Source organism: Topomyia yanbarensis, chromosome 2, assembly GCF_030247195.1.
Source record: "Topomyia yanbarensis strain Yona2022 chromosome 2, ASM3024719v1, whole genome shotgun sequence".
NCBI classification, from domain to species: domain Eukaryota; kingdom Metazoa; phylum Arthropoda; class Insecta; order Diptera; family Culicidae; genus Topomyia; species Topomyia yanbarensis.
The window spans coordinates 103,483,008-103,503,526 of NC_080671.1; the positions used below are offsets into that span (position 1 = coordinate 103,483,008).

Here is a 20,519-nt window from a genome sequence, read left to right on the forward strand (position 1 = left end):
TGTCTTTTTACCAGCGATAAGCAAATTCACCAACTCTCTTCGACTAATATCCATATTGACTACAGTTTTATTTAAAACGTATAAAATCAGAAAACATTTTTTGACAGTCATTCCACTTATGCAAAGCTTGCTGCGATGGGAGAATGATATTTGAAGTGGCATTTTTTCATAATACAACAATATGTGTGTAAAACATGCGTTGAACCTGCAAAACTACAAAATTTAAATCTAAATTGCAAAATTTAAAAAAATATTGTGTTCGCCAATTTTTACACAAGTATACTAAAAAGTATGATCTTTCATGTGGTTAAAACAGTATTCAATTTTAGGTGTCCGCATCATGAAGAATGTCCGCACGATGAAGAATGTTATGTACTTGGAATGGACCCGAAATTCGCACGCCCTGATTGGATGACTATAACGGTGCTTCCGGTTCCGCCTTTGGCTGTGCGACCGGCTGTTGTCATGTTTGGCGCAACTAAGAATCAGGATGATTTAACTCACAAACTGTCCGACATCATCAAAGCTAATAATGAACTGAAGAAGAACGAATCGACGGGTGCAGCGGCTCACGTAATTGCGGAGAATATTAAAATGTTGCAGTTTCATGTTGCTACACTTGTCGATAACGACATGCCCGGTATGCCAAAGGCTATGCAGGAGAGTGGAAAACCACTCAAGTCGGTCAAGTCTCGATTGAAGGGAAAGGAAGGTCGTATTCGTGGTAATTGAAATAGGCTATTTTTTGAAGAAAAGTGTCCATAACTTTTGAAAGAAAAAAGTTAGACCTTCGGTGTCCAAGAAAAAAAATACTTGGCTTGACGTTTTCTATAAGCTGTTTGAAGATTGTTTTAACAAACAGTAAAAGATACGAAAGTTATACTAAAAACACGATTTTTTCAGGAACACCCTAATCCATTGTTTTAAATTTCTTGTATATCAAATACTAAGAGAGATAGAGCTTTGATCTATTCAACGAATTTATTCAAAATAAGTTTCTTTACAACTTTGTGGAAGACCGTGAAGTTCTATCTTTCATCAATAAAAAGTTTATTTTAGTATTTTAGATATACTAGAACCACCCTAATAACTATCCCAATGAAAAGAAGCATCTTCTGATGTACACAAATACATCCTAAGACATGATACGGCTAAATTATACAGGTTTGTCAGAAAGTTAAAATTCCTCCTAAATTAGCGATCTGGACCACTGTGCAACGCGATGCGCATTAGGACGCTGCGATGTGTGGCGTGGCGTTGCCAATATACAAGTTCTCGAGGGCTGCATCGAAGTGGGCCGTGCGTCGAAGGAACGCACCGTTACAAAATCATCCATAACTCTCCATAGAAACAAAATGAACAATTTTCCATGCAGATTATTGAAGGCGAAAGACTGCCGCGTAATTTGACATACTTTCTGAAAAATTTTAGCGGGAAGAACATAAGAAAAAATGCAATTGAAATTTTTAAATGGGTGTAAACTACCATTGTTCACACAATTATACAGTAGAAATATTTTTATGAGTTAGTGTAAATATCATTCCATAAGTATACAAAAATTCATTCAATTATCTTTTGTAGTAGTTTTAAAATTTTCAATTTTGTCATGCAATAAAGTTAAAGGGTTAATATCGTAAAAAAGGAGTTTTTCCGAAATAGTTATACCCAAAGCTATTCATCATAATCCCTATACAATAAAGTATACCTCATGAAAATCGGTGAATTTGTGAAAAATTCGAAGACATTCACTTGACATGGCTTTACTCTCTTATAAACAGCTTATGCGAAAACCAGTTTTCCGAGTAGGGGAACATGGGGAGACTTGACCATGTTTTCAGCTAAAACTGCATAAATCTCTAAAAAGGCCTTCAATTCCTCAAATGCCATTGAGATATAATGTGCAAAGTTTTTGTGCTTCTTCATGATTTTTTGCAGAATTTTTAATTTAATTTTTGAAAAGTTACAAAAGTTTTTTCTGAGATCGTTTTGACCAAGGTGTGGGGAGACTTGACCAAAAGAATTTAAAAAAACCGTAACAAAAAATAATGATATAAAACATACTGTAATTATTTTGTCGAGATCTTTAGGTAGCAGTAAAAATATAAATATTTGAAAAATTTCGATTTTTTTAATGCAGTTTTTTTAAGGATTGACTGTACTGCTTGCATTGTATGTTCACACATCACGAAATCAGTCCTACTATTGCTAACTTTGTTTACTAATACTAAAATATAAAGACTTATGTTTGAGGTGGGATTTTTTTATGGCGTGATTAACATCAATAGTAGATACCAAAGCATAATAAATATCAGGAATTTAGTATCTTTCTTCAGCTAAATGCCACTTGGTCAAGTCTCCCCAACTTTAGTTATTGCGTTTAATGTCATTCAAATTCTAGTAATAACTATTCCAATGTTCCAATTTATGTAAAATCATTTCACTGCTTTACAAAGATTAAGGTGGTATATTAGTACATTAATAATAATTAGTAGTCGAGTAGATAGGTCCATACAAAGTTTAATAAAAAATTACATCATTTAATGCAATTTTTTTTTATTTCGATTATAGAGGTTTTAACCATAAGATGATTCGCCTCTTCGGGTTAGGAAAATCTCTTATGACAAATTTCTAACCCTATGTGCGGGGTCGGAACTAGAACCCAGGTGCGCTGCGTACAAGGCAATCGATTTACCAACTTCGCTACGCCCACCCCTAATTAATGCAAATTTAATAATCACGTAATATTTTCTGCAAGGAAAGGATTTTTCATTCAAAACTTTTAAAATTACCTTAAGGGATCGAAACAAGTATAAAAATATTTTTGAAAAAAATTTAAGAATCGAATAGAAGACACCATAGCCAAAAATAGAAATTTGCGCCTGGTCAAGTCTCCCCATGTTCCCCTATAGTGTCCCCTAGTTCCATGTTCTTTGGAATAGTATAGTGGACACCCTGGTTTCATGTTCTTTGGAATATTTACTTTACAAAAACGCGAAAATAGTGAAAGATCTGTGCTCTCGTTTCGTACAGTGAGTCACCTTGAAAAGCTTTTCATCTACAAACAGGCAGAAGTAACAAGAAGATTTAGATCTATTTTTGTACCGGGACTATATTAAAAATTAGTGGAATGTTGATAAATATTGTACAGAACAAAAGAAACTAAGCTAAAAGTCTTATCTAAAAATGTTTATTGAGTTTTAAAATATTACAAAGTTACAAAACATGCTGCACTGCATTATTCAAATTCTCGTTCATGTGACCATGTTCAGTGCGTAGATTACCGTAGGATTTCCTAAAAATCCATGATTGTCGAATTTATAGGTTATTCGACATACGTTGAATTACGGTAAAACCTTCAAAGTTGGCAACTGTCCCTCTTACGCTTCCAACTGCCTAATGCCTTTGGGCGCAAAAGTCGACTTTCCAACACGTTTTGTGCCGTTTCCATGGAAGTTACAACTTTGTTTATTTCTATTTCCGTACCTTCAAGGTAAGCTTTTCTGAATGAATATTTCTGCACTTACTAGCGAAACTTGCAAAAACGGCTTACGTATACCCTATTTAGATAATCCTATGATTGGAGACAAATTTTCCAATTTGTTTTTGTTTGCTTCTAATATAGGTTTGTGTCCAAGTTTTTCATTCGCCAACCGCAGCTACACGTTCCAATTGCAATATCGGGTCGTAGTTATATGAAACCGATTGAATTTTATGGTATAATAACGATTCGTGCAAGTCAGTAAGAAATTTAGTGGTCTCAATTTTCCTTTCGAACGGAAACCAAAATGGGAGCACGAGTCAGTTTAGCTACCGGCTGACAGGAGCAGGATGATGGGTGATGGTGGGTTAGTTATTGTTTTGATAAATTGCATTATTACAAGCGAAGCATAAAAAAAATGCGAATGTGTTTGCGTTCGGGAGGAATGAGGCTTATTCTGGTTCGCGTGAAACTTCGTTTGTTTGCTGTTTGGTTTTGGTGGTGTGCAGGAAATTCCGATATCGTGAATCAAACTTTGCAGTAGTTTTGCAAGGATACCTGGAAGGGTCGGATGTGCTGATGCTTTCGTAGCGCGCTGGCTGGCTGGTTTAGTTCGGTTTTGAGTGAAGTATGATGGACGAACTGAGGTGAAATTTAACTAATTTTAGTTGTGAAACGGCTATTTTTGGTGCTTGAGGAAATGTTTTGAGAACAACACCTGAGTTGGAAATAAAATAATATATGTGGTATATACGTTCCAAAGTGGGATACTTAATCCGGAACAAGTAGTGAAAATGAATTGGAAAGAGGAGTCCTAATCAAATTTACGGAAAACGTGTCATTAATGTAAGTCATCAGAATTATGGAATATTACCCAAGGGATTCTCCGAACGGTTTAATGAACTTTGAAGATGTGACCAAATCCCTTATTAGGATTAAGTATTGAATATTGGTAAACGGACTATTTTAGCATAGCAGAGAATTAATGAGACCTCCAGAATAGTGAAGCTTTTACTATTTAACAGTCTTTGGACTCTATAGCAAATCAAAAGTGTGTCTAATCAAGGCAAATTAATCGAATAACTAACTGAATATCTAAAAAACAAAATCTTTGCTGTACCGAGTGTATGTGTTCTATGATTTTTATTCGTAGAAGGACTCGTTTTTAGCTATAGATGATAAGATGCGAAATTTTAGATTCGAATTAATTCAAAATCGAGTATAAACTCAAATCTTTGAAATAAATTTTATCATACATTAATGAAAACGATTTGACGAATCCTTGCAGAAAGCATGTATAGTACAATATGTGCCTCCCAAGTTATGAAATATATTTTTACCAGCGAATTTAATTTTCATCATTGATCCCAAGGATTTATTTGTTCCCATTCCCCTCAATCGAAACACCTGCTTTCGGTGCTTCGATAGATCGTTAAATACCAACCAGGGTGGGTGTTCCAATAGTTGTGGAGCACCAATAGTTGCAGAAATAGGTTTTAAGTATAATTGAATACATTAATTAGTACAACAGCAGTTTTTATATTTTTTCTATCACATAGGAATTAAAAACTTGCGTGTGACTTCTTTTCAATGCCAATTAATCGTTTCATCATTTCCTCGGCAAAAATTTTTCTTAAAGGATACGGCTATTGGTACATCGACCCTACACTATGTATATTTTCTAGTACGGCGAGGTATCCCCCACCCAATCTCCTAGGGAAACTCGTTAACAATTCTAACAATGGATAACACAATAAATACCATCAAACAACTTGTCCCGAATTCCTGATTCCAAACAACCAGAGCAGGTTGAACATTTGTTATCCTATTTTTTGTTTCATTCACTCGTGTGGAATCTGGCAATAGATTTTCATTTCCAATCGGGCTTACCAAGGACGAGGCAGAAAAAATCTCAGCGTCTGCCGCAAAAGTTTGAAAAGTTCTGCAGTTGCAAAATGAGTTTTTTTTTCTTTGTAGCGTGATGCCAGTTCAATTTAGCCGTTGAAAGATTTACCGGAACACTTTGACGTGTTACTTTTGTTTTGATGATTTTTGAACTACATATAATGCAACTTGGAACTTCAAATAAATGACAACATTTTTACACTGCTGACGTTCTTTTCAGATTATGCCAAAGCATCATCATTCGCCAGTACACCACCATCACCATCATGTAAGTAAATTATGGATAGTGAAAAGTAGTAACGTGAGTTGAACAAAGCTCATCGCTATAACCACTGCACTGAGTTTCAGTGACGGACATACCCTAGACACAGAAATTGTGTGTACAACAAGCTCTTTTACAACAACGCGTCAAGAAACGGTCATTCCACTCCCAAATCACGTGTTTTAATCTAAGCAAAAATAAAAAAAAATCTAAGAATGTCGGTCTGCCAGATCTTGTTGACGCAGTTTGCTGCTGCGTGTTGAGATCTTTTTTTTTTTGGCGGTGACGCCGCTTGGGGGTCATTCAGTCTGCCTTCTTTCACGTTATCGTTCCCGTCCATGTCGTCATCGGTACTGCTTTCTTGCTGTTCACGATCAGAGGTTCTTATTTGTTTCTTGTTCTTATGGGTCGCTGTTGCAAATCCGTCTTCATCGGTATTTTCTTCTTTATTGGCGATGCTAGTTGTTGGTTTAGGAGCGGTTGTCGTGGTCGTTGTACCTGCATTATTGGTTAATTGGATCGTTGTTTTTGGTTTAACTGAAGGTGTCGGTGGCTGATTGTTAGAGTTGGCTGTAGTAGATGAGTTTTGACTAGTTGCTTCAGCGCATGTTCTTCCGTAGTGGGCTGTATGGTTACAGAATTGGCATGTTGGGGTCTGCCCGAGATATGTGATTAGCGTTGTTTGCTTATAGGTCACGCCTTCGGTAGTCATGTAAGAAGGTATTGGTTTAGTCACTCGCATCCTCACAATACGAATACCGTTGGGAATGCCGGTGAAAAAATTTCTCCAAGTGTCATTCGAAATAGATTCCACTTCTCCATATTGCGACATGATTTGTTTGATGTAATCTTTCTTAGTACGTGGGGCCAAATCATGGATACGTACGTCCACCATGTCGTTTTCCATATGCACCGGGATCTTGATTCTGGTGTTATTAAACTCGACCTCGTCTTGCAATGAAGTTTTCTGCCTGCACACCTAGAAAAAATAGTGTAAATTTACGTCTTCTGACCCTGACATATACGAGCATCAAAAATGACTTAGTTTTACCTTTGATTTTAATTTTACATGACGTTTAATTCGTAAATCATGTAATTTTACTCCACATACAGCGTTTGTTCTGAATGGTAGGAAGTGTAATTTTATGTCATCACGCATGTAAAGTATATGTTTCTTGTAAAATTAAATGGAACACGGCAATGTTCCGTCATTTCGTAAATTACGGTTTGTTGAATTGTGTCATGTTTGCAATTACGTCAACGATAAAATTCAGATTTGTTGGTGTGTGTGCTAAACTTCTAAACGTGATCAAAACACAGTTTTTAACGTGATGTAGCTGAATGTACGTAACTTCAGCGAGATTAAGCTCCATTTTAACTTTAACTAATTGCTCCACTTCCTGAACTGTGGGTCTAACACGAGTTTTATTAAAGTTGATCGAAATCGTGTTATCCCGTAGTACGGGCACTTTTGTTTCATTTGGCAAACTCATTTCACTCCACAGCCGGGGGTAACAATACAATATTGTTTGTGCACTGATATGCTATTGACTGCTTGTGCGATAGGCACCGATCGGATTGTAGGAACAATTGACTGTTTCACTTGTGCGGGACGATTTTTAGCATCTGCTCAGGGCGAGATGTAAAGACAAACTGAAATCACGTGTTTGATTTTTTTTATCTAGTGTTTGTGCTGCCACCTCCAATATTTAACAGCTTTTGGGCTATATCCTTACAAGTGTATAAAGATGTACAATAAAAACTTGTACGAGCTGCTAAATGTTTTCTATCCAATTTTATTCTATTCTAACCCTTACACAACCGGTATTGAAAAGCACCCTGGAAAACACTGCAGTTATTCTTTAGTGTTTTTCTTGTCAATATTAATATTTGAAGCATATTATAAAATGTCGCAAATATTAAAACGGCCAGGCTTACTTTGCAGAGTTTAGGTTTGAAGATGTTTCAAACGGCAATTTAACTATTTATACAATGAACAATGAACAATTCAACCAACGAATCGTTTTGAAACTTGAATGAGGAAGAAACGAGGACAACCCTACCAACCGTTTCAGATTATAGTGGATTAGAATAGAACGTTGGGGTGACTTAGCTATGAATGTTAATGTCACTCCTTTGGTCCTTTAGGTTGGGACAAAGGCATTTACACTTTGCCCCGGGCCAATAACTACATAATTCCCAAGAATTTGAAAGTTAGTGCATATACAGATAATAGAGGCAGGCGATCCACGTACCCTAATCTGTATAATACAGTGATATTTATTACCTCCGACAATGCTATTGCTTCTACTGAAAAACTGAATAGTGATCTAGAAAGTTTGAATTCATGACTAAAATTCAGAAAATTGAAACAGAACGTGACGATAACAAAATACATATTTTTTGAGAAAAAGCCAATGAACAGTGATTGTGTTAATGGCTGGATAATAATGTGTTAGAAAGTGTTAGTGACATTCAATACTTAGGAGTGACTATAAATGACAAATCTAAATTTCAAAAACCTGTTTTAATCCACCTAGTGCACTATAGTGGTGCGACTGTGCCTTTCTCATTTATCCAAACTAGCTTTTAGCTTGTTAGCTGGTTTTGTTCAATAAAATTGTGGAAATGTCCACTACAATCTTATTATACTTAGCACGTATTCCACGAAAACCACGAATGTAGACGCTGACTCACTTTAAACAAAAAAGTATAATATTTAATTAGCTTAATAAACATAAGTTCGATTTTATATTGATGCACCCAAAATAGACCCCATAAGAATCGCTTATATTAATGCAATAAATACGAGCGAAAATTGCAAGCGTTCTGGTAATGTGCGAAAATTGCAAGAAGCTTCCTTGCATGTAATAATGTATGTGTATTGGTGACGCATGTGTTAGAAAAAAAGACAGCTGGCATTGAAAAATAAGCCCAGCACGTGGAGGTCACCAACGCTTAATCCATCCAATCATGCTATCAGATAATTATGACTGTATAAAAGTCATATATAAACACTCCGATGATTTCACGATTAATGAAAAAAGTAAAGGACGCACTCAGATTCGAACTCACGTCCTTGCGCATCGTAGTACTGACTATAGGCACTATTCTATCTTTCCACATGATTGGCCATCAGTGATCTAGACCTGCGAATCAATGTAATTTAGTGTAGATTCGAATAGATTTTTAACCTCTGAGATATTACGATCGCAACGGTTTATATGAGAAATTCCTGTGTTACCTTTCTAACCACCCTGTAACTCCGGAACCAAAAGTCAGATCCGAATGATAGCAGATGATGGGATTACGGTATCTTTAATTTTAAATTAAGTTTGTAAAAATTGATCAAGAATTCTATGGGGAATAGGTGTGATATTAGCTCAGAAGCTTGGCATCATGAACCGTCATAGGTGGTCAATGCGGCCAAAGCTACTTTAATTAATCATTAGTGATTTAGACCCGCAAATCCACGTAATGTCTTACCCATTTTAATATGAATTACATCATTCGGACATCAAGGTGTTACCAGTTTATATAGAAATTTGATGTGTTACCGCATTCTGTAACTCCGTAACCTGTAGACGGATCAACTAAAAGTTCAATAGCTTATGGGACGTTATACCTTTCATTTGAAACTAGGTTTGGGTAAATCGGTTAGGCCCTCTTTGAGAAATATGTGTGAGTTTGGATGACACACATACACACAGACATTTTCCGATCCCGATGAACTGAGTCGAATGATATATGACACTCGACCCTCCGGGCCTCGGTCAAAAAGTCGCTTTTTAGAGTGATTATATAGACTTTCTTTATATAAGAAAGGCAAAAACGTGAGGGAAAATGCCATGTTTTAAAGGGCAAACAATTTGGTCCCGCTTTGTGCAATTGTCATTAAAAAATCTTCATTGACTGGAGAAAGGGGTCCTGGAAACCCGTAACGCATGACAAACTCGAATCGGTGACTACACCGTCCATCTCAACTATGTTAACGGGCGTGTAGACGTGGTAATCCTTCGTAAAAGACTTGTCGCCAATACTGTCTTTTACATGCTTTAGAAAGGCAATCACAATTCCGAGTTAACCTTGGCGAACTTTCGAGATATCTGTCACGGTTTAGAAAAGATCAGATATGGTCCAACCGAGTTCAATTTGTATGATTGCGTGGGCCTAGAGCTCGGCGCAAAGTGAAAATTTAACGACTACGAAGAAAGAGAGAGAAATTACGGAAGACGAACAATTTGAAAGATGGCTCAGATAAAAGATAGTAAAGGAAAAATGTAGTCGCCTATCTTTAGTCGGTGTTTGGCTGGATACTACAGATTTTCTTAGAAGCCGGCCCAAAGAACGTGTAAAACCCTTTGTCAGCAACAGATCATAAATACATTTTTTTTTGTAAAAAAGAGGGTGGGTAATACCTAGAACATAGACCGAATGTCGTGACAGTACTTGGACTGGTAAATCAAATCTAATGATATGGCCGTACGCAACAATCCATCAACCAGGTCACAACTCCTAAAAATGGTCTCCGCAGTATACTGGTATTGATACACAGTCTATCAAATAGATGTTCCGTCTGTCGCCTTCAAACACCTAGCGTCTATTGCTTTTATGAATATACTGTTCAAAATTTGCTGGAATTTACATGAAAAAAGCGACAATCAAACATGAGCGAGCTTCGGTTGAATACTTTGGAAATCGGGTTTTTCGTTACAAGTTTCCAACCATCGGAATTAAATGAAACGGTTGATGAAGGAACAAATACTCAATACGGTACAGACGGGTTAAATTCCTTAACAAATCGTCTGGTCAGTAAACCGATCTGCACACTACTTCGAATGAAATTGTAGACAAAACTAGAGTTAACAAATTTTTGAAATTTCATGAAATATTTTTGTTCTGTTGGTGCTTTATATTAAATACTTTGGTTGGCGTAGTTTTCGTTAGATTTTATGTATCGTTTTTGACGTAGAACTACATCTGTGTTTTCGATATGGGGGTGCACTTTGTAAATTCTACAAAAATGGTATGTAACGAAAAGTGGTCCAATTTTAATTTTAAAATTCAGCCATCTCAGAATAAATTTAAAAATTTTTGCACATATCGCCCCGAAATACTCCTAAGAATAGATTACAATACATAAACCCAAAGATTTTTGATATTGTGGCATTAAAAATTTAAATAATGTGCAACCTAGTCAAAATATCGCGCATTTACATACAGAAGACACCGCTTCCCAAGTCTGGCACGACAGATTTGTGTACCTAGCGCGCTACGCTTCTATGAATGACTTCATCATCGACTATTTAAAGAACGGATTTGGCCGGACAAGCTCAATTGCCTGTTGAACGGCAGGCGAAGCAGATCACCGCGCTGTGTGTTTTCACAGCCAGTGTAGCTGAGTTAGAAGTCCATTACACTGGCTGTGAAGGTACGCTACTCAGTACCCTCCAACACGCGACTAAGCTTGTCCGTTAAAATACTATGCTTTCTTTTGTATTGTGCTCGTTTCAAGCACACTTTTATGTAAAATCTCGAACATAATTATTCATACACAAAATCGCTTGTACATTCGAGCTCTATTTGCAAACACGGTTAACATAGTATCGTGGTACTAGTTCGCTCTACCCATCATCATCAGCGTTGAGTCATTTTGTTTTGTGCGCTTGGGCAGGGTTGCCACTATTTTGCAAAGAAAATCTGGCAGTTCAACTAAAAACTTGTGGCAAAATCTGGCACTTGACAGTGACCTCAAAGTCATCGAAATATGGTATACATATTAGTATTCATAGAACCTTTATCAATGGATTTTAGTAAAATTTGGATCATTATTACCCAAATTTCCAAAATGTGTGTATAGCAGCTTCTAAAACTTAAAAATCTGGTAGAATAAGAGGTTTGTCTTTTTGTCTTGAAGCTGCCAAAAACTCTGGCTGTGCCAGATAAATCTGGCATACTGACATCCCTGCGCTTGGGATCAATGTTTGAGGCGAATGTGTACACTGAGAAACAAAAATATACATTGTTAGCATACTTTCCCGTTTCTTTTCTTCTGTTGTGATTTTCATGCATATACTTCTAGTAAGCATTTAATGAGTGGATAGAAGGAATATGTCCAATGCAGAAGAAACGAGAGGCGAATAGAAAAGTATGCTATCGATGCATAAATAAAATGCTGCGTGTAGGTAGATTTGTTAGCAGGGTTACCATATTCACAGATTTTTCTGTAATGTCACAGATTTTTTTTCACAATTTTTGATCACAGATGGCAGATTTTTGGCATTTTGATGAAAATTTCACAGATTTTCACAGATTTTTTCGGAAATTTATCACAGCTTTTCATTCATTGATCTTGTGCTATAACGATTTTGTTCCAGATATTAGTTCGGTCACGCTTTTGTCTTCTTTCTTCACCTACTACAAATGAAATGACCTGATAACCAAGAAGGTTTGGTTCAATATGTAACATTCGATGTTAATTGGTTGTGCCTAAACTATATGTAAGAAATATATTTGTACTAGCTAATACCCATCGCGCGTTGCTGCGACTTTCAACAAAATAGGAGGAAAACAATTTGTTCCGAAACGCCATCTGTCGGGCAGAAACTCCCCAACCAATAGCACACAAACACGCTCCATAACAAATGCCTACTACGTATAAATTTTGACGGCGATCGGTTAAGCCGTTTGGGAGTCCGTAAATCAAATACATAGAAACATTGACTTTCATATATATATATATATATATATATATATATATATATATATATATATATATATATATATATATATATATATATATATATATATATATATATATATATATATATATATATATATATATATATATATATATATATATATATATATATATATATATATATATATATATATATATATATATATATATATATATATATATATATATATATATATATATAGATAGATATTTATTATTACTGTAAATGTATAAGAAAATAAATATTTTACATTAAGTAGTATAGTTTTACGTCTACAGTTCATGCAACCCCATAGGACTGCAACTTGCAGTTTTTATTTTTTTTAAGGCTCTAACCTCGAGAGTCATTCGCATTTTTGAGAATATTATACATTTCAAAATAAAATTCCATTTACAATGAAATTTAGATAAAAAAAATCCAATATTATTCTTGTCGACTATCCTGCGCGCACTGCCTTTCGCTTCATGTGTGAAATTTTTTTCTTGGTGGTGAGCAATAGTCGGGTTTATCCTCTGTCGCTTGCTGATCATCCTTTCTTCCTCGGTTGTGTATGCGTCGATGCCGTCGTCACTAGAGCTTTGATTTTCGCTGTTACATGTTTGGTGCTTTTTTGTGTTTGCGAGTGACTCTGGTATAGCCGCCGTATTTCTTTTTCAATCCTTCCCTAGGTATGTTAATTATTGGCTTGGCGATACCGTGGAATATTGTTTGTCCGGCATTTATTCAGAAGTTGGCCGCCTGCATGTGGCGTATCAGCAGATGTCAAAAGTTGTTTGAATGTGTTGGTTGTAGTAGATAAATTTTTCTTAGTTGTTTTGGCGCATGACTTACTGTAGTGTGCCATCTGGTTGCAGAACTGGCACGTCTGCCCAGGGTATGTTCATAGGGTTCTTTGTATATTGTTAATACCTTGAGATGATCTGCCCTTCGAAAGTCAAATATGACGATATAAGTTGGTTCAGCTGCATTCGCACTACTCGAAAACCGTTGAGAATGCCAGGGAAAAAGTTTCTCCAAGTGTCGCTGGAGACAGATTCCACTTTTCCATACTTCGACATGAATCTTTTAATCCGTTCTAGTACGTGGTGCCAAATCATTTACACGTGGATCTTAGTTTTCATATTCGACTTCGTGTTGCATGTCGTTCTTCGCTAGGAAGCTTTCTGCCTCGACTAAGGAGTTGGACGTTATTAGTACTACTTGTCTCGTATGGTGTAGCTGTATGCGTGAAAATTCTGTAAGAACTGTAAGAAGTTCCATCTTGATCAACTGTTACACCTCGCGCACTTTAGGTCTAAGATGGGTCTATGGAAAGTCAATCGCGATCATAGGAAGCAACGATCCGAAAAATGGCACCCGACCAACCGGCATAGTGGAGGAAACACTATTCTTCTCGGTTATGCTCGTCTTTGAACTTTTCAAATTTTTGCATCTTTTGGCACGGCGCATCGGTGTAGCAACAGTGCTTTTTATGCAGTAAAATCGCATCTATGTGCCGTTCCGTGAGGTCGAAAGCGACGTTGTGTTTGATGATAGTTTCAATTTTTTAATCCTATGTCCATTCCAACTTTTATCGGAAAACTTTAGGTCAAATTGCAAAAACTTAGCTTTTCAAACCATAAGGCTCTGTTCAATAACAAAATATCAGCTCAAGGGCGGTCCTTTGAATTTCCGCGGATAAAATTGTATTTAACCATAATTATTCAATTCATTAATGTCGTTTCTGTCTTGTTCATCTTTTTCCCCCATAGCCCGACCCATCATGCAGCGACCACCTGGCGCACTCGATCGATTTGGCCACGACGCTACGCAGCGAACTGGCCGCATCCACCTACAAACGCGACCGGCTGATGGCGGAACTTTCGGAGGCCAAAAGTTTGCTGTGCGCCAAAGAGAACGATTGCGAAGCGCTGCGAGCCCAAAGTGCACGGCAGACTTCGCTCATCGGTTCTCTGCAGCAGCGACTGGCGGCGGCCGAATCGCGTGAAAAGACGCTGCACTCGCGATCCGAAAGCGTCATCGGAACCCTCAATCGAGACAAGAAGCATCTGGAGGACAAAATAAAGGAATTGTGTGCGAAAAGCAGACGACTGGAGTGCGATCTGACCAAGGAGGAAGGTCATCGTGATCAGGCTCGAGCTCACCTGCAAGATCTGGTCAGACGGCTCTGTCTCTGTCTAGGGATCGATGTTTGTGAAGGAGCACACCTAACACCGGAATGTGTTCTAAATAAGGCCGCCGAAACAGTGGCGGAACTTCAACGGCTGAGGTCCAAGCTAGCGGGAACCTGCGAGCATTTAACATCCACCGAGGCGGAGTTGATAACCACCAAAACTACGGCTTCGACGGAAAAGACCCGGCTACAGACGCAGATCGAAGGGCTGCAGTCTCTCTCGCAGGGTTTGGAAGCCAGATGTCGTCAGGCAGAACGGGATCTCCAGGTTACGCGTGATCGATTGGCGGAAAGTGAGCTCAACGGGGATAAGCTGAGAGGTTTGTTATTTAACGGCGATAGTCAGATTGTAATTAGATGGTTTTGCTCGTTTTCAGAGGAACTCAGAGGTTTCGAATCGCGAAGCTGTAGACTTCAAAACAACACGGATCGGCTGCAAACGGAACGACTACAGTTTTTAAGAACCGTGGCCACTATTGTTGGTGTTAATGAACCCTGTGAAAACAATATCCGGGATAAAGTTCGGGAAATAACGAACCACAACCAGGCATTGCATGATGTAAGTACAGAGTTCTGTTCTACTGGATGATCCTCGAAAGAAAGATCCTAAGAATTAAATTTGAATTTCAGCAAGTAGCTCATCTCAAGGAGCAACTTCATCAGGAAGCAACCCGTCACAGCGAACATCTGGAAGGCACCACCTGTCGCTTAAAATCTGAAGAGCAGCACCGGATAAATGTGGAACAACGTTTAGAAAAGGCGTGTCATGAATTGCAGCATCTTAGAGCGGAGCATACAACGGTAAAGTAAATATTTGTAATCTTTCGCAGATGTACTAAATGGATTTCTTCCCGTAGTTAAGTGAGTACCTGGTCCGGCTGGCTCGAGCCTTGAACTGGAGCGAATGCACGGAACCTCCTGCACCAGGTAGTGACACCACCATTCTCGGGGAAACTTTGTTGGAAAGAGCGAGTCGTCTGTCCACTCACCACGATCACCACATTCATGGAATCTGCGATAAGGTATCTGTGTATTCGCTAGAATAGATTGGGGCAAATGTTTTAGCTGTCTCTTTCACCCATCAGAACTGCTGGGAACTGTCCAACCACCACACACATTCCCATTCTCATCATCACAACCATTTGCCAAAGTTGAGGCGCGAGCGTTCCTGCACCGATCTGCCAATGAAAGAAGTAAACAGACTACTGTCCCATTTCACAGCACTTACTTAGTCACTCAGATCATGGCATTCTCATTTTGTAGAGCTCCGCACTGTACAATTTGCAACGGCGGGTTCGTGTCCTTAGGGAGCAGGTGCAGCGGAGAGACTTGCACCTGGAGCTGCTACGGAGAAAAATTGCACTGCTAGAGGACAATGCTAGGGGGAAAGTGATGCTTCAAGTAGATTTCATTCAACCATTCGTTCAGTTTCGACTTAAGATTACCATTCTAATTCTGTACTTTTCACAATTTTAGACCGAGCGCGATGAGGCAGTTCACAGGGCACGCAAAAATTCCAAAAATGCCGAACGAACCGCCGAGCAGCTGGCCGAGGTGAAAGCTCAACTAGTGGAAGTAAAAACGCAACTCAACGAAGCATCCGATTACAAACTGACTGCCCTGGAACGGTCCCGGAAATGTGACGAGCTGCAGGCTCGGCTGTGCCAGCTCGAGGGCGAGCGGGAACGACTAGTGAATCAACTGGCAGCGTATAAATCGAAGGCACGTTCGGCCGTCGAAAGTTCCCACGACCGGAGAGTTCGTGATGAGCATGCCATTTCGGTAAGTCAAAAGTTTAATTATCTTCTATTCAGACTATTAACCGATTTCTTCCCGTTCAGCATTTGCGCGAAGAGCTGTCCCGGATAAAATCTCAACTGGCGGACACAAGCCATCGTCTCTCGCAACTGCAAGCCTTTCGCACTTCGGTGGCAAAATTGATGCACATGCATGAATGCCCGGAATCGGAGCTACTTCACAAGCTTCAATCCATCTGCATTTCTCATCACCATTGCACCTGTTTGGGCCGCCGTTATGGGTCGACATCGCCGCTGGGAACCGCCGGTAGTGACCATCATTGCTCCCGGTATGATGATGGACCGGCGGCCTCTTCCGGTTGTAGACCGTTAAGTTCCAGTCCGGTCCATACCAGACGGTATATCGATTCGGGTTTTAACGATCACGATCATCACTTTGATGATGATTTCGATTTTGGCAAAAAGTATTGAACCTGCTCTGCGAACCGCGTGGAAGCCAACATGCATCACTGCCTCTTCTCGAGTTGTTCCGCCAAATGGAAACGTGTGGAATGAGAAAAACTCGCAATTTTATAGTTAACCATTATATGTATAGGGACTTTATGTGCATGCTGCTGACACCTAGGCGTGGATAGTCGAAGCGAACCAGTTGTAGCTATAAATTGAAGAAAATGTTGTATGCAATAAATGTTGAAAAATATTGAACTCTCGAGTACTTTTTCAAATGGACGTAAGTAACAATGAGAGATTCTCTTTGAGGTCTTTCTCTTCTGTTCATTACTCGGCCATTTCAACATTTACTACTCTACTCTTTGCATAATATTGTAGTAAAAACCGTCGGCTTTCGATATGTACTGGAAAATTAGTACAAAGTGTTGTAATGACGTCGTAATAAACGAAAGAGAAAGTAAACAAAGAGAGGCTCTCAATGTTACTTACGTCCATTTGAAAAAGTAATCGAGAACTTACGAAAGCCGTTGATAAGCTTTATTGATGCAGATGACTGCGACTACTCAGTTTAATCGAACAAGTTAACACTGAAACCAAATTAACCGTTTGAGCATTCGTGGAAAGACAACAAGGATTTTGGACTGTAAGGGGCCGTACACAAATGACGTAGCTTTTTTTCAGCGATTTTTGACCCCTCCCTCCCCCCTCGTAGCATTTGGTCACAAAATTCTAACCTCCCCCTCGTAAATAACGTAGCATTTACCTACCCCCTCCCCCTCGTCCCATGCACAGCGCCCGGGTGATGAAAAAAAAATTACATGCTTTTCAATTATTTTAAACACATGTCCTTTCGAAATGTTTGACGACTTTTATCAACATTTTCATTATAACAACAAATTTCGTGTAAAATAAGCCCATTTCATCACAAATATAGTGTTGATAGTTTTGTTTTGAATTTTATATGTCAAGGGGAGCATGAAGAGAAGTTCTCTCAATCCTGTAGCTGCCAATGATTCTAAGAAACATACGTTCATCTAAATTACTAAATTTAGTTTGGTTGATTCCGAAGTGAAAATTTAATTCAGCTTCCAAACTAAGTCTACTAGTTAGCAACATTAGCTAACTAATGTAGCAAGTTAAATCCGCATACAAAATCTTTTCGTATTTTTGCGAACTTGAAATTGAAATTCTGCGAATTGTAAAATTTACCTCATGAAAAACCGCATCAAAAGTAACTTGTTTGAATTTAAATTCATTTCTCTTGGGAACGGAGGATCATTAAATTGTTTTCTCTAAACAATGGGTTTTAAACATAATGCTACGTCGCACAACTTCTGACCCTACCCTCCCCCTCGTCACACTTCGTCACAAATTTGGTATACCCTCCCTACCCCCCAAAATGCTACGTCATTTATGCATGGCCCCTAAGGGAAACTGTAGGTAAGATACACAGTGATGGTGGTGGTGAGGGGGGGGGGTGTGAGTGTAATGACAAATACATGGTTATTTTAGGCATATAACAAAATTCAAATGAATTTTATGTTTTTATTTTTTTTTTTTTTTGTTTCGAACTTCAAAACTGGTGTGCGGTACCATTTTATTTGTTGCTTTTTTTTTTTTTTTTTTTTTTTTTATTGTGTCCAAATTATTTACATTTACATTTTTATATCATATTACTATAGCTAGCATACATCAAGCCATTGACCAAAACATTTTTTATAATATAGTCGATTGTTCCATCTATTATCTCTGATTCCTTTCTGGAGGTAAAACAAGCTGCTATTAGGATAAGTTTTGATGATGAATGAAATAACATACATGCTTAGCCAAAGCGCTGCTTTTTCTTTTTGATTTTTGGTATCTATTCGCCAACTTAAAATATTTTCAGGGTCTACTACAATTTTGAAACGGGAACTCAAAGTTTTCCTAAGCCATTCCCATACCTCACGCGTTTTGTCACAATGCTTAATTTTATGCTCATTACTCTCCGGGACACCACAGTACTCACACAAGTTATCCGTTAGACGTCCGATGTTGTATTCAAATAATTTTTCTTTCGAGACCACTAGATCATTGTAGAGAAGAAACATATGCGATCGACACTCACTGGTTAAGAAGCTATGTCCTATATTTCCCCATAGGTTTTCCCAACATAGTTCCTGAAAATGCTCTACGACTTTGGGGCTTGTATTTCTCTCATTTCTGAAGTAGTTGTACAGTATTTGTACTGATGTTAACATGTTATTCTGCTTCAGTTGCAAAGCAATCTCAAGCCATTCCTTTGTATTTCTACTCAGCGCTTGTTTTTTGGTGAAATACAAAAGGGTAGAGTCTTCGAGATTCTCACTTCTACATCCACATAGCCTATTTTTAATGAACAAAGCCTTAGCTTTCGCTTCTGGATCGACGAGCTTTATTCCACCTTGCTCAAAGTCGAGGTACAACTGATTCCGCTCCACTTTAAAAATTTGTTTGGGTCCCCAGATAAAACTGCCAATTATCCTCCTCAGCTTGGCAATGTGCTTATTATCTGGCGGAAAAATTTGGCAAATGTACCACATTTTTGACAGCACGAAAACATTCAGCAGCCATGACCTCTCAATTATGTTCAGGTTACGTATTCTGTGCTTGGATAAGCGATATCGGATGTCATCAACCAGCTTATCGTAATTTCGTTTGATAATGGATGACCATTTCTCTTTGAAAATGACTCCCAAAATCTTGATTTCGTCTGCTTCCTTGAATTGCTGCGGACCACTTTTTGCGTTGTTGAGACGAATGAATGCTGATTTATGTAGGTTAAGCTTTATGCAGGATGCTTCTGCATAGGAGTTGATAATTTGAAGGATCAAATCAAACTCAGCGTCATCCCTGATGAGTATTACTAAATCGTCCGCGTACGCCAACACCCGAATGAATTTTCCAGATAGTAAAACTCCCCGGATGTTCAAAGAAATTTTACGAATCAATCCTTCAATATACAGTACGAAGAGAAGCATGCTCAGCGGACAGCCCTGGCTCACAGAACTGTTAATTTTGATATCCGATGTGAGAAAGCCATTAAAAATAATCCGTGATGAAGCAGTAGAATAGAGATTTTTAATGCAGTTTATAAATCTTTCCGGAATTCGAAACTTCTGTAACACCTTCCACAGGAAATCGTGGCTCACCTTATCAAAAGCTTTTTCAAGGTCAATGCTTAGCAAGAAAGCTTTGAAGCGCTTCGATTCAGTAGCTTTTGTAATAATCGCTCTTAAATCAATTAAATTTGAAGAACATGACTGATTTTTTGTACATGCTACTTGACCTGGTCCCAACAAATGTTCTACTACAGATTGAAGGTGATTCCCCAGAATCTTTGCAAATATTTTGTAATCTGTATTCAACATTGAAATTGGTCGGAAGTCATCTAATGTTTCAGCGTTTTTCACTTTCGGAATTAATATAATTATTCCGGCAGTGAATTCCTTAGGTGGCTTTAGAGAGCCATCCAAGTAGCGATTGAATAGGTGCAGTAGTTCATTCTTTAAGGTCTCAAAGTAGGTAGAGTAAAATTCGTACGAAATCCCATCGGGTCCAGGCGATTTTTTCTTTGTCGCATTTTGTATCACGGTTTTAAGTTCAATCTCTGTGATTGGTCTAACGAGGTCCAGTATTTGCTGATGGTCGAGTGATTTAGAGATATTATTTAATGATGTTGCTACATTTTCCAGGTTAGGGTCTTCTTTTTGAAATATGTTCGTAAAATAATCTT

At 38.2% G+C, this 20,519-nt stretch overlaps 1 protein-coding gene across 4 annotated transcripts in view; it reads left to right on the plus strand.

Annotated features, from left to right (window-relative positions):
* Positions 1 to 17,022, plus strand: part of LOC131679051 (coiled-coil domain-containing protein 170) — a 115,447-nt gene extending 98,425 nt beyond the window's left edge. For 3 of the 4 annotated variants that reach the window (XM_058959593.1, XM_058959592.1, XM_058959590.1), the window contains exons 2-10: positions 5,604 to 5,651; positions 14,137 to 14,878; positions 14,936 to 15,117; positions 15,189 to 15,359; positions 15,416 to 15,580; positions 15,644 to 15,751; positions 15,822 to 15,959; positions 16,035 to 16,340; positions 16,400 to 17,022. In XM_058959593.1, the coding sequence (XP_058815576.1) occupies positions 5,607 to 5,651; positions 14,137 to 14,878; positions 14,936 to 15,117; positions 15,189 to 15,359; positions 15,416 to 15,580; positions 15,644 to 15,751; positions 15,822 to 15,959; positions 16,035 to 16,340; positions 16,400 to 16,786 (2,244 nt within the window). In that variant the 5' untranslated portion in view covers positions 5,604 to 5,606 and the 3' untranslated portion in view covers positions 16,787 to 17,022. Of the gene's footprint in view, positions 1 to 4,034; positions 4,325 to 5,603; positions 5,652 to 14,136; positions 14,879 to 14,935; positions 15,118 to 15,188; positions 15,360 to 15,415; positions 15,581 to 15,643; positions 15,752 to 15,821; positions 15,960 to 16,034; positions 16,341 to 16,399 lie in introns of those variants that run through there. The other variant, XM_058959591.1, reaches the window with a different exon arrangement.
* Positions 17,023 to 20,519: the final 3,497 nt, after the last annotated feature.